This window comes from Trachymyrmex cornetzi, unplaced genomic scaffold (genome assembly GCF_001594075.2).
Source record: "Trachymyrmex cornetzi isolate Tcor2-1 unplaced genomic scaffold, Tcor1.1 scaffold9, whole genome shotgun sequence".
Lineage (NCBI taxonomy): Eukaryota > Metazoa > Arthropoda > Insecta > Hymenoptera > Formicidae > Trachymyrmex > Trachymyrmex cornetzi.
In genome coordinates, this window is record NW_017300244.1 from 995933 (window position 1) to 1009349 (window position 13417).

Consider the following 13417-nt stretch of genomic DNA (forward strand, 5'->3'; position numbering starts at 1 on the left):
TATATATATATATATATATAATAGCAGTTTGTAACTATTTGTATAATTTAAATACATTTATAAACTCATTGTTTATTCTAATAATACAGCGCAATATTTTTATCGAGTAAGAGAAACTACGTTACGTTGCAACATTTAACATGATTGAACATATTTGTTTTAATTCATTGTTCATTTCTGTCGAATTTACATTGTTTGTTTCACTCCGATTGGATCCTTATCATCGACATACTGCATGTACGGAAATTAAAACTCAGCAGTAACGTTTTAAATAAATAGCATCGATCGGTATTTGTTGCAAATTCGTAAAAAATTTTCCGGTAAATGAAAAAATTCTTTATTCATTAACATCCATTCGACCAACTATACTATAAACAATATCTCACATTATGTAAGGAGAAGTAATATCTCCTTATGTGATCGATATTTATCGTGATCATTGGACCATTCAGTCGATTCTTCCTTAAAATGTTTTATGAAATTTCGTGATTCATTTGCCAACAAGGAATTATTTACTTAATAAAGAAGCGTTTCTCGTAACGATAAAAAACTACGCTGTAGGATCATAGAATCCACACCTTGTCATTGCTACTCCACCTTCGGCTAATCATCCCGAACAAGCCGGTTGTTAACGATAAAGAGGCGCCTCCGCCACACAGGTTGTAAATCTCGCGAAAGTAGCCATTATAACCGTGATCAGCCGTACTGCTGCACCGCTGAGAACACAGCCGTGTTATCGTACTCGATTAATGATGAACGTGAGGCATGATTATTAACTCCTCGTGGATCAGTCGCAATGCAATTCCTCGATGACGCGTACGCATCGTAAATAGCTCTATTTTATGTTTCTCATTATCGAGAAAAATTATTATAATCATCATCCCTCGCCATAATAATGCAGTTTATTGTGCCATTTCGTTGTAAGTGGTATCTTACTTTATCGCAGTAAACGTCTCGCATAACCAACAAGCATCCCTTCGTTGGCGCAATTGTCGAGAAATATCATCTCCCTCTGAGACTCTTTTTCGCACGCTGAGATATTGGTATGCCGAGAGCGCAACTCGCGCCGAAACTGCGAGAACGTTTCACGCGGCGATTCCTAATCTGCAATTTGAGAAGAATACACCCGCCCGTATATATAACTATACGTATCCTCGGCGTAACTCCGAAAAGGAGCAGCACTCTTACTCGAGCATTTAAACGGTCCACGCAATTAGGGAAGGCGCTTCGCGCTTCATGTTTTATTCATGCCGGCCTCAGCGCAGAACTCCCTCCTTGCTTTGCTTTCGACCCCTCGAAGATTAAAACCGAAGCACGAGACGGGCACAGCTTGAACGCGTATTCTAAATGGCCGCGTATTCCTATCCTACCCATATCACCTGCGCGAAATGATACGTGGTCACTCCGAATATCTCCGATTTCTCGCCTATGTAAATTCGTCGGTTATCGAACCAAACTTTGGAAATCTCAATAAGCTTCCGGATTTTCGATGGTCTCAACGAGTCGGAAAGCCCATTTCTGCGTTTACATCTACGATTATTCATCATTTCTCTCGTATTCTCTTACCCCATTGATAAGTAACATCTATTTTATCAGTGGATAATCACTGATATCAGTGCCAAGTATGCCACTATTCGCTAATCACCCAGTGACGTATCTGGCACTGGATAATCAGTGAAATTTAATTTAAAAAAAGAAGGTTTGAGCATTATATATCCTAAAATATTAATATTTATATGTTAATTTCAATCTTCTAATACTATATTCATTGAATTTATGCACTAAAATAAGATTAATTAGATCACATAATAAAGGTTAGCTAAGATTAGGAATTTCGCATTTCACTCACTGATTACCAGTGGCATACTTGGCACTGATATCAGTGACTATCTACTGGTTCAGATTTAGAGAGTAATAATATGATATAATACGGTAATTTTATAATGATTTTATAGTAATTTTACACTATTTTCGTCATATTTGTATAAGTAGTATTCTACAAACACCTTGAATTATTACGAATGTGCGTTTTCTTTCAAAACAAAGAAGCCATTTGAGGTACTATTTTTTATACTAATTCTAGATCTTCCAAGCTTCATTAAAATGCAATTCGGATTCACATTGCGCGCGCAGCTCACATAGCGTCAACGAAATAACATTCGAGAAAGAGCACGAAATCCTCGAGTTCTTGCGCACGTAAACGCGATAATATCGGAATTTAGAGAGAGGACTTCGATGGTCGACCGCGCGTCGGTTGATCTTCTGATAGCATGAGATGAACAGTACTGGCGAGGAACTAACTCGATACTTTCACATCTAATTAGATCGTTACTTTTATGAGCGGACGAGATCGAACCGAAGGGCGTATACGCGACTACTCTAAATTCGGTTTCTGAGAAAAAAATTCTTCGATAGTTTTATGTGTTTTTAAGTAATTTAATAGTTTTATTAAATTCTTCGTGACCTTTTACATTTTCGAATAACGATTTATGATTTTCAATTTTTTTTTAATGAAGATATAATAATAGATAAAATGAGAGAAGATAAAATAACAGAAAATATTTTTCTGCTATTTTATATTTTTATTTAAAAAATTGAAAATCACAAATCATTATTAAAAAATCGTAAAAATTGGTTCTCCATGGCATGTATATGAAAATGAAATAACAATTTATGTATATTTAAATGCATTAATGTTTCTTTTATATCACAAAATAATCAGCGCAAAAGTTAATTCGATACTCGACTGTTGATGGTTATAGATTGAAATCGGAGAACCTCGGTGGTGCCTGGTGTCCTAAGAACCAAATCACCCAGGAAGCTCGAGAGTGGCTGGAGATCGACCTTCATACTATCCACTTGATCACGGCCACCGCTACCCAGGGCCGTTTCGGAAACGGCGTGGGTGTTGAATTCGCAGAGGCGTATCTGTTGGAGTACTGGAGGCCGCGACTGGGCAAATGGGTTCGGTATAGAGACATCAAAGGAAAGGAGGTGAGCGCCTTAACTTAATTAAAGATTCTCTATCGCGGCGCTAGATTACGAACACTGGTATAGAACGCTGCCACGAAGTTGTTCGACGTTTTCCAACCAAGTTCCTAAATCGGACTGATTGGATTCTCCATTACTTACCTATTACCCTAATGGTCCAATCTGTATTCTAAACTATTATAACTATCGTAAACTTAAATGGTAAGATGCAAAAAATTAAAAAATTATACCTAACAGTTCTCTTACCCTATAATATATATATGCGTGCAAATTTTGTAGTTTTTCAATTTTAATTCTTAAAATAATCAAATCAAAGTAAAATAACGAATTATATATCTTTTGAATATACTCTGCAATTTGGAAATATTTTGCAATATATAGAGGAAATAATTATGAAAAAAAAATGGAGACTCCATTCGATTCGAAGACTTTTTCAACTTCTCGCGTATTCTTATATCGAACCTCAAGGCAGCATAACACGAGTACGAAAAACTGTGCGGTTTTTTTAGAACTGACAGACCATCGGATCGATGCACGCGAGACCATTTTGGCAAAAACATTCGCCGCTATCGTGATTTATGACGTGATGCCGACGTCGATTCGCACATCTACCGACGCCAGTTGATGCTGCAGCTGCAATAGCCAGCCGCGGTTACAGAACGATCGAAATAGGCCCGATCTCATTGGCCCAAAATAATCGCGCCATCGTTCCTTCGGCTAAGCTGTTGAGATCGTTATTCCGGAGCTAGATAGAATGCAGTCCATTCTATTTGAGTGCAGTTAAAGCAACGCGTATACGCCTGAGCGAGATTCGACGAGCGTGAGTTCAAAGTGTTCGACGATCAAGAATCGATTGCGAAACGCGGGATTATCCTTGCTTGAAACGTAAGCCGCTTATCGCGAATCCGTAAGCTAATTTCGTACCGTCGGTGCGCCACTTTGTCGGGCCCGTCCTACGGCATGCCTCGAGCCTTCCGCTCGTCTGCTCGCGAGAGAATCTGCTACGAGTCTCTCGACTAACGGCGAAGCCCACGTTGAAGTATTAGCGGGAGCAGCTGCGGTGAGCGGAACGAGTTCGTGATGGACGCCGTAAAGTTAGGATACCGGCATTACTGTGTACTATGCATTAGCAGCAGTATATTCCGTTCATATCCGTAGCGACGAACCGCGATCGATGCACCACTACCACGTTTAGGGCATTTTCCAGATTGAATCTCTCATAAATGTAAGGACTTCCAAAGTTTAACTACTGTTCCATGACTTGCAATTTTGATAAAACAAATATAGGTATGTCTTTACAAAGACAATTCTTTGTAGGTTCGAATCCCGCTGAACAAGTATTTTTTTGCAATAAACTATTCGCAGATTTAAAAGATTCTCATTAACATCAGATTATTTTTATAAGAAATATTAACGTATTAACATCAAAAATTATATAATTGTTTATCAATTTAATAAATGACATTATTACTTTGATTCTATTCATGAATGTGTTTCAAGACCAAAAAAGATTTTGGTTTGCAGAAGAGATATGTATATAAACTCGCACCGAAATATTTAAGTACTAAAGATCCGCTCTGATCAAATATAGAATTTCTCTTATTTAATTAGGAAATTTTTTCCTCTTCTCAGTTTCTTATTGAATAAATAACCGAAAAAATCCAAAATATAGATAGAAGTTTGAAAAGGAGACACCCTATATATTCGTCCGCAAACGATCAACCAAGATCACTTGGAGTAGATTCTGTCCACATGATGGCGACTGCAAACATCAAATGTGCCCGATACCGTTTACCTTTGAGGGAGCCGCACACGAGTATCGCCGACGGCGACGGAACACGTTTCCAGTGAACTCAATGTCGTCTACCGTCGTCGGGTAATGTTTATGGACCACGTCGCCGTTGCTATTACGACACTTTAAGCCTCATTCGCCGGCACGTCCCCTCAGGGGACGATTCCGTAGCGATGCGACGCGTACCCCGTTCATTAATGCGACGACGATCCCCGTCTCGCTTTACGACGTTAAGAAGAGGCGATACACGTCCTGAAAGGCGAGACGAAAAAGCTCGCCTAACCGCTAGTCAAATTGGCCATTCGATCGGCCGTCTCTATACATCCACGTTCGTCCGGTTACGATCTTATTAATATTGATGGACCACTCGCGCCGGCGCTAATGCGTCGAGGGACTGCGTGACTTTGTCGTTCCCCTCCGCTAGCAAGAAGACACCTCGCGCGTCGCACGATTAACTTCATGATTATTCAATACTTAATGATTAATCCGCTCGGTTTTCTGCTTCGGAGGCGACCCCTCTTGAAAATACGTTCGGTCAACAATCAAAATTTTATGATTATTCAATTTGGCAACGAATCTAAAATGTAGCAGTTTGCATAACGTGTGAAACGTCACGATCAAGCAGCTGAAGCTTATATATCTGAATATCCGATTTTGAGCTTAAATAGATATTTAATCTATTCAATTATAGTGTGTTTTCTAAATTCCTCCTAAATAAACCTAAGTTAGTTCTCGATATACCCCAAGTAGAAAATAAACCAAAAATTAGTCAGAAATTGGCTAGGAATTCTAGTTACTAGCTAGTTTCTTGTTAGTTTGACTGGCCAGAAACTGACAAGTTTGGGCGACGCTTGCTTTGCCAATAACTGGACAGTAAAACTAGTCAATTTCTAATAAGATTTTGACTGGTATCTGACCACTTTTTGATTATTTTTTAAAGAGTTTCTACCTAGTTTCTTAATTTTTTTATTTTATGAATAGTTTTAAGCAGTTGATAACCATTTTCAAAACAGTTTATGGCTAGTTTCTGATCAGTTTTTAACTAGTTTTATAAAAGATTTTTTAGTCATTTTCTAACCAATTTATGACTAATTCTAACTAATTTTCAGAGAAAATTCTAAATAGGTCTATTCTTAACTAGTTCCTAACCAATTTCCAAGCAATTTTTTTATAGAAATATAATAATAATTAAATTAATATAATTAAATTAAAGTAATATATTAAATGCCAATCGCTAGTGTGATTACGGCTTAAGGCAAGTCCCACACTACATCGCCTTACTGATGAGCCTAGTAGTGTGGGACCAGGACGAAATGCTTCGGCCGATCACAAAGCTTCGAGTCAGGCCTCCTTAATAGACATTTCCACAATATAAATTAAAAATTAGATATTACGAGATATTAGGAAATATTTACATGTAATATATAAGTTACGCATATCTTTCTTAACAGCTGCTTTTATATATTTATATTTTCTTTTTCTCTTGCTGTTGATAAACGTATCCATTTTACTTAAATTGTTTAAATATTTACAATTTCACGTTTTGCGTTTTAATTATGACTGACAGTCGAAGAATCAAGTTTTTCTATTACTATAGTATATTTATTCCGTTACTATGGTAACAGAAAAACTTGATACTTCGACTGTTAGTCATAATTGTGAATAATTTTCAGTAAATATTAATAAAACGAAATTTCTAAAATGAAAAGTTATACATTAATTGAATTTATTAGTGATAAGAAAAAAGCAGAAGGAACATACATAATCAACAAATGTTAATCACTTTCTCCCTATAAACAGTAAACAATAATATTTTTTTTTACTTTTAATTTCTAATATACATATATATAATATAGTTTATACTTACTGTTGATTCTTCCTTAGTTTGTGACTAAAAACTGCTCATGAAATACTGCCCAATATTTTCAGAATTTTTGCTGAACAGAAGTTGGACAGTATTTACTTATTATTTTTCTTATCTAGTTCCTGACCAAAAATTGCTCATGAAATACTACCTAGTATTTTCAGAATTTTTACTGGACAGAAACTGGACAGTATTTTATTACTATTTTTTCGTGCATAGTTTATGGCCCGTAACTTTTCTGGACAAATTTTCTGGACAAGTTTTGAATAGTTACTGTCTAATTAATCCTATCCAGTTTTTTATTAGTAACCAGTTTTTCCTTGAAATTTTTCTACACCGGACGTGTGGTGTAAAGAGATTAATACATTTTCGTCCTATTTTATATATAGTATTTTATTACTATTTTTTCGTGCATAGTTTATGGCCCGTAACTTTTCTGGACAAGTTTTGAATAGTTACTGTCTAATTAATCCTACCCAAGAAAAACTATCCAGTTTTTTATTAGTAACCAGTTTTTCCTTGAAATTTTTCTACACCGGACGTGTGGTGTAAAGAGATTAATACATTTTCGTCCTATTTTATATTTTTACTCCAATTAACTAAGTGCCTTTGATATATATCTTTCAGTAATCTTTCTGCCAAACAATTTAATATGCTGCACTTCATCTTAATTCGATTACATCGAAAATATGTCAAGAAGAGAAAAACGATCGAAAACATTATTAACTTAAACGTAAGATTAATGGCGGTGTAATTGGACAGGTGCTAACGTGACGTGAATCTAAAATTCCATGCCGAGACATAGTTTCTCGAGTATGTGACATATCCCGACTCATCACTATTCATGGCCTTATTATCAACTCGGCGTACTTAGTCTTTTTGCAGAGCGCGCGAACGCGAGGAAGCTGCTCGTGTATAAAATTTTGCGGTGCAATTACTAGTCAGCGGAAAAACGACAATGATACTGGACACATTTCAGTATTCTATCGATTTGTTTCTCAAGAGAGCAGTTATCCGTTATAATCGATCGAACGTGTCTCTACATCTGGCATCCGATTACTATCTTGTTAATATTGATAGCCAGCTTGCACCGGTGCTAATGCGCCAGAGGATTGCATCTTCGTCCTACACGCCGAAGACGCTGTCTATCGTCATCGGCGTTCAACCGCGTAATTTCATGCAAACACTGTATAGCCCCTTCGATCCTATTATGAATCCTATGATTATTCACCGCTTTATCATTAAACGTAATCCGGTTACTAACCTTGATTCATTTTTCCCTATTATGGACGAAATCCATTAACGGTTAAGATTTAATTTTGGACTTACCGCATCTGAAAAAAAAAACAAGAGAATTCATCAGTTAAAATGGCTTCTCTCTCTCTCTCTCTCTCTCTCTCTCTCTCTCTCTCTCTAAAGCTTTAAATAGCTTTACATTGATGGAACAGCTTTATACACACGTTCACAAAGGGCCCCGTATAAAACCGCGGGTTTTTGGCTCTCGGTAAAATTAGCTTAAATTGTATAATATGTTATAGTTTTTAACTCACTGATCAAAAGTTTCCTGGGGCAAAATTATAAAAAATGGATAAATTTTGTCATTTAAAAGTTACTATTTTCCGCTCTAATCGAACGGAGAAGTATCTTTATCTATTATATTAATTTTTATATTATTTTAATTTTTTGATAATTTAATACTTCTATGCAGAATAATTACATAAACTAATTGATGTGATGAAAACACATAGTCACTTTTCAAAAAAATTATGCAATTTGCATGCAATATATAAATTTGCGAACTACACATTTTTTTTAAACAACTATATATTTTCTTTACATCAGATTCATCTCATTATTTTGTGCAAGTATTAAAGTACAGTCATTAAAAAATGAATAATTTAATAGATAAAGATACTTTTCAATATAATTAACGATTAGACCAGAAAATAGCAATTTTCAAATGATGCAACAAATTTTTCATGATTTTGTTTGAGCAATCTTTTAATCAATGTGAGTCAAAAACTATAACATAATATTACAATTTAAGACAATTTTACCGAGAGCCAAAAACTTTTATACAGGATCCTTTTTTTAGAAGTTATTTATCATTGCAATATGTAAATAATTAATCACACATTGATGTCACTTTGACACAAAGATATTTAATGTTGTTAATATTTGCTTAAATTGTTGCGTATAAAAAAACAAACGGATGCTTAATACAAATTTTTCTAAATCAAGGAAATATCTTTTCTCTAAGGATAAACACACAGTAGTTGTATTGAGAAATCCGATTAATTATTGTAGAAGGAAATGAGATTAACTTGGTAGACGCTCGTAGAAGGAAGCGAAATTTTTGCTTCCGCAGCAAATATACCCGAGACAGCAAATATTCCCTTTCCCGCGTCACGCGCTGTGGGAAGTTTTTCCAGGGTTTTGCGGAGATATCCGAACGAAAGAGGGAGAGAAAGACAGAGAAAAAACGTTCTACGAGACTCGGCGCTGCGCCGAGGCGATAAGAAACCACGAGGTCTTTAACAATTTCGAGGACAAGAGAGGAACGCTAACGTATTCTGACGTGTGCATTTGTGCGTGTGCAAGGTGCATATGCCATCGCATAATACGTACACGCGCCAGCGGAAAATGACGCGAATAGTACCACGTAATGCTAATAATAATTGTCACGCAGAGGGAGGAAGGGGGGGACGAAAGACGAAGGCACTCCAGCTTCAAAAGGCCGCCAGAGGTAATTAAAGCTCGAGGCGCAACCTTTCTCTCGCTCTTTCTCTCTATCTTTCTCTCGCCTCCGTATTTCACCCTCGCTCGTACCCGCGAAGAAAGAGAAAACACCTTCCACAACTCCTTCCACCAGCTTCAACGCTCGTCTCAATAATAAATACCCCACGTCAAAAACCGACCCCACTTCTCATTAGTCTACGCGCCATAGCGTGCTTCCATCGTCCCGTGCTCCATCGACGGATGGGAGATTAAATAGATTTTCTTGGAATCTCTGACGCAGTTAAATTCGCCCGAGCGCAGCTTGTGCAATCCGCAGCCTGCAGGAAATGGTACGTCCTGCGTAAAGAAGTTTTCTCGAAACGGTGATATTTTTTCTCGCTATAGTTTTGAGCGTAACATTCCATCAAAATATCGCGATTGCATTTCAGTATTAATCCGCGGGAAAGTTTGGAAAAAAATAATTATAAACAAATGCACGAGGGGGTAACCACTAGCTGAAATATTGTCCCACAGATTACATGACATCATATGATTTCATCTGATTACAAATAATTTTTTTCGCTACTTATGAAGTCGTTTGGTAAAATATACAATTTATTTAATATTATACAATGATTTATCGTGGTTGCATACGTAATTATTGGATTATACATAGAAATTTAATATGAATTTTATAATGATTTCGAAGACTCTGTCCCACGATTACACACACACATTAAGTGGTTATCCCCTCGAAATGCGCGATAAAACTATATAGCACGTTATGGCACACAATGAGATAAGATACAATAAAATATACCTAAAAATAATATTTATCGAAAATATGCAGTTTTTTAATGAAATAATTATCTTTTCTTTATTTTATACGAAAATTTTTTCGCGTCTTCCAGATAACGCCTTATCTTAATTTCCCGACAACATCCGTAATTAATTTTCCAAACTTACATTATCCCGGGTATACTGCTCCTCTTAACTTTTTCTTGAAAGCATTAATTACTCTTTTAATATGAGCTTTTCATGTTCAGCATATATTTTCATGTTCCATGTGCGACATCAGCGTACTTGTAATCAATGTATCAAAAACCACTCATTGAACTACAAACATCATTAGCAAACATTATTAAAATACAGTTTGTGGGTTTTAATTACAAGTGAAGTGTCTTCTAAATATATGTAGTATTATATTTCTCATGTTTACATTTTTTTAACTAGTCAAAGATATAACTGTAATTTGTGTACTATTTATGCTATTTTTATTGCTAAGAAAATATGAACGTAGAAAATTATTCTGATAGCAATAAAATACAGACGTAATCTTCTAAAACAACATCGGAGGAAGAATAAAAGCGAAAGATCCTGTCCATTGCACAAAGAAGACAACATATGGATATCTTTTACTCCCTGCAGACCACACGTTGAATATACGCCGGAAAAACATCCACAAATTGAGCTTATATTGCTAAAAATGTTCACGTTCGTAACTATTGTATCTTGTTTTCTGTCCCCGACCAAAAAATAAAAAGCATGACCACTTGTCGATTTTATTGGACGCACGATTTGTGGACTGTTGGAAAACTACTTGAAAATAATCGACAAACAGCTCATTCACGTCGGTAAACATTTTAATAACATGTTTACCAGTGATTTTCGCCAATGATGTTTGCAGGTGTGTGCGCTTCGCTCTAAAAATATAAATCGACTCGCAAAGAGTACTCGAAGCTGAAACTGTCCTACTTATTTTTTCCACCATCTCCATAGTTTTTAATGAGCGTCTCGCGTTTGCACTTTTAAATCTTTTTTATCTTTTAACTTGTTATTTTGTTTAGTGCAACGTAAGCAGTTAAAAAGAGACGTATTACTTTTAATAGGCGTCAAAAGTTAAAAGCACATTCGAGACGTCGGAATAATGTGACGGTGACAAATCACTTTTGCGCGGACGTAAAAAATATGTGTTCGCGAAACTAACTGAAAATGTCGGCGTATATTATGTCTCTCGTAATTGTGATGAAAATATAAAAATAGGATACTACGAGGAAGCGTATGAATGACAATTATCGGATTTACAATTTCTCTTTCGTGTAAAATGATAAAAATCTTCAAAACAACGCTCGTAAAAAGTATGCTTAATCAGAATAGCACCATTTAACATTCAAAGAAGCGACATATCGGTATATACCATCAGTTTTAAAACGACTCTTAATCACGGTCCTCGGCAGAGTACAACGACCCGCGGCAACTGACATGTCACCCCCTTTTTCCACAGATTTTAACGCGAAGTGTTCTATGCGTTACATTTTAAAATGACACTTAATCACGGAAGTTCATGCAGTAACGCGACTATCAGTGGCACGAATAACGCGTTTCTAGTTGGCTATCGATGAAGCGGATAATATCGATTCCCGCGACATTCTACAATACAAAGAATTTTATTCAATTTGATGTAAATACTCAAAATGTCAAAATTCTTCATCAATATTTATTAATCATAAATAATAATTTATTATTCACAAATGGTTTTGATATATGTAAAAGCTTAAAGACTTAAGAATTTAAATGTTGATTTGAATAAAGTCTAACGATTCAAATAAATTGTACATTATACATATACAAAGCTTTTGGAACTAAATATTTAAAAATCTCCTAATTTTCATTCAAACGTGATAGTTCATCAATAGAGGAGAGTGGGAAAAAGCTAGTATTTTTTAAAACAAAAAAGTATTTAATTTGATGTTAATGAAATAAAACCGTTTTCTAACTTAAATGTATTTATTAATATACGAGATCAATTTATTTTAAAAAACAATATTTAAGTCATTACCAGATTTTCATCACTTTCTTTACACAAATAGGGAATTTGCTCTTTTAACATAACTTGGCTTGAAAGAACCGAGTAAAAATTAATATAAATTAATAACACAAATAAAATGGAAAGAAAATAAATGCAAAAGACATGGACATTTAAAAAATTGACATTTTGTCGTAATAATTCTATCTTTAACTTTACATAATAATCCTAAATTTACCTTTCACTAAGGAAATGTCATTTTTTTTGTGTTAACTGTGAAATATCTATGCACTAACAAAAATGACGAAGTATTGCGAAGCAAATATTATTTACGACGTTTTTTCCGATATTTATTAGTTATAAAAAAATTGTGATGAAATATACATTTCTGTGAAATATATATTATTAATTGTAAAAAGTAAAAGAAATAGCTTATTTGCTAAAAATAAAACTTTATTTCACCGAATTTAAATAAAGATTTATTTTCGTGAAATAAATAAATATATTTCTCACAAATAAATTTGTAAGTATCTTTTTTTCAGTGGGTTGTTTAGTATTGCAAATAAAAATATTTTAAAATTTTTGGCTACATTCAGTTAGTTGGAATATTAAGTGGCTCTTTCAAAACATATTTTTTTCATAGCCATTCTCCCCTACAAAGTCGAGCAAACTATTCTCTTTAATATCTAACAATCGTATATTATGACTTTTACTGCGCACATTAGCTCTTTATGATTATATAATACATTCATTTCCCGAGAGCAAAGCTCATCATCATTTATAATTAAAGAGCAGAAACGACTTCGATATAATGACTTTCGCAAAAGTGATGATTATAGGGATACTCGTAGACGGTAGGTATAAATGATAGGTCTTGGCCTCTTGATCCATCATTATCCTGTCCGGTGACGAACCGACTTTGCCGGGCTTTCCTTCTCGCATGAGGTCGAGCGGGGGAGGAATTCCGTGCGGAAATCCGATAATTGTCGGGGGATAAGTGCGCGAATGGGGTGCGTGAGGAGACGGATGCGTGCGTGCAGAGCGGACGGACACGCAACCGACGCTTGCGTTGGTTCCCGGCCCCTAATCCCGGTAAATCACGCACTGTTTCCAGGTAGCCGCAGCGTCGGCAGCCAGGGGCGTGGAGAGAAAGAAATAAAGAAAACAACGAAGCGATATTGCCGGCTACTGTGATGATACTGGTTGTAATGGTGCACGCACAGGAAGTCGAGGACATTAGCAAAAC

At 35.6% G+C, this 13417-nt stretch overlaps 1 protein-coding gene across 2 annotated transcripts in view; it reads left to right on the forward strand.

Annotated features, from left to right (window-relative positions):
* Positions 1–13417, forward strand: part of LOC108769373 (epithelial discoidin domain-containing receptor 1) — a 169334-nt gene that overhangs the window by 91253 nt on the left and 64664 nt on the right. For both annotated transcript variants that reach the window (XM_018520313.1, XM_018520314.1), the window contains exon 4: positions 2763–2994. In XM_018520313.1, coding sequence (XP_018375815.1) covers positions 2763–2994 — 232 coding nt within the window. The remainder of the gene's footprint in view (positions 1–2762; positions 2995–13417) is intronic.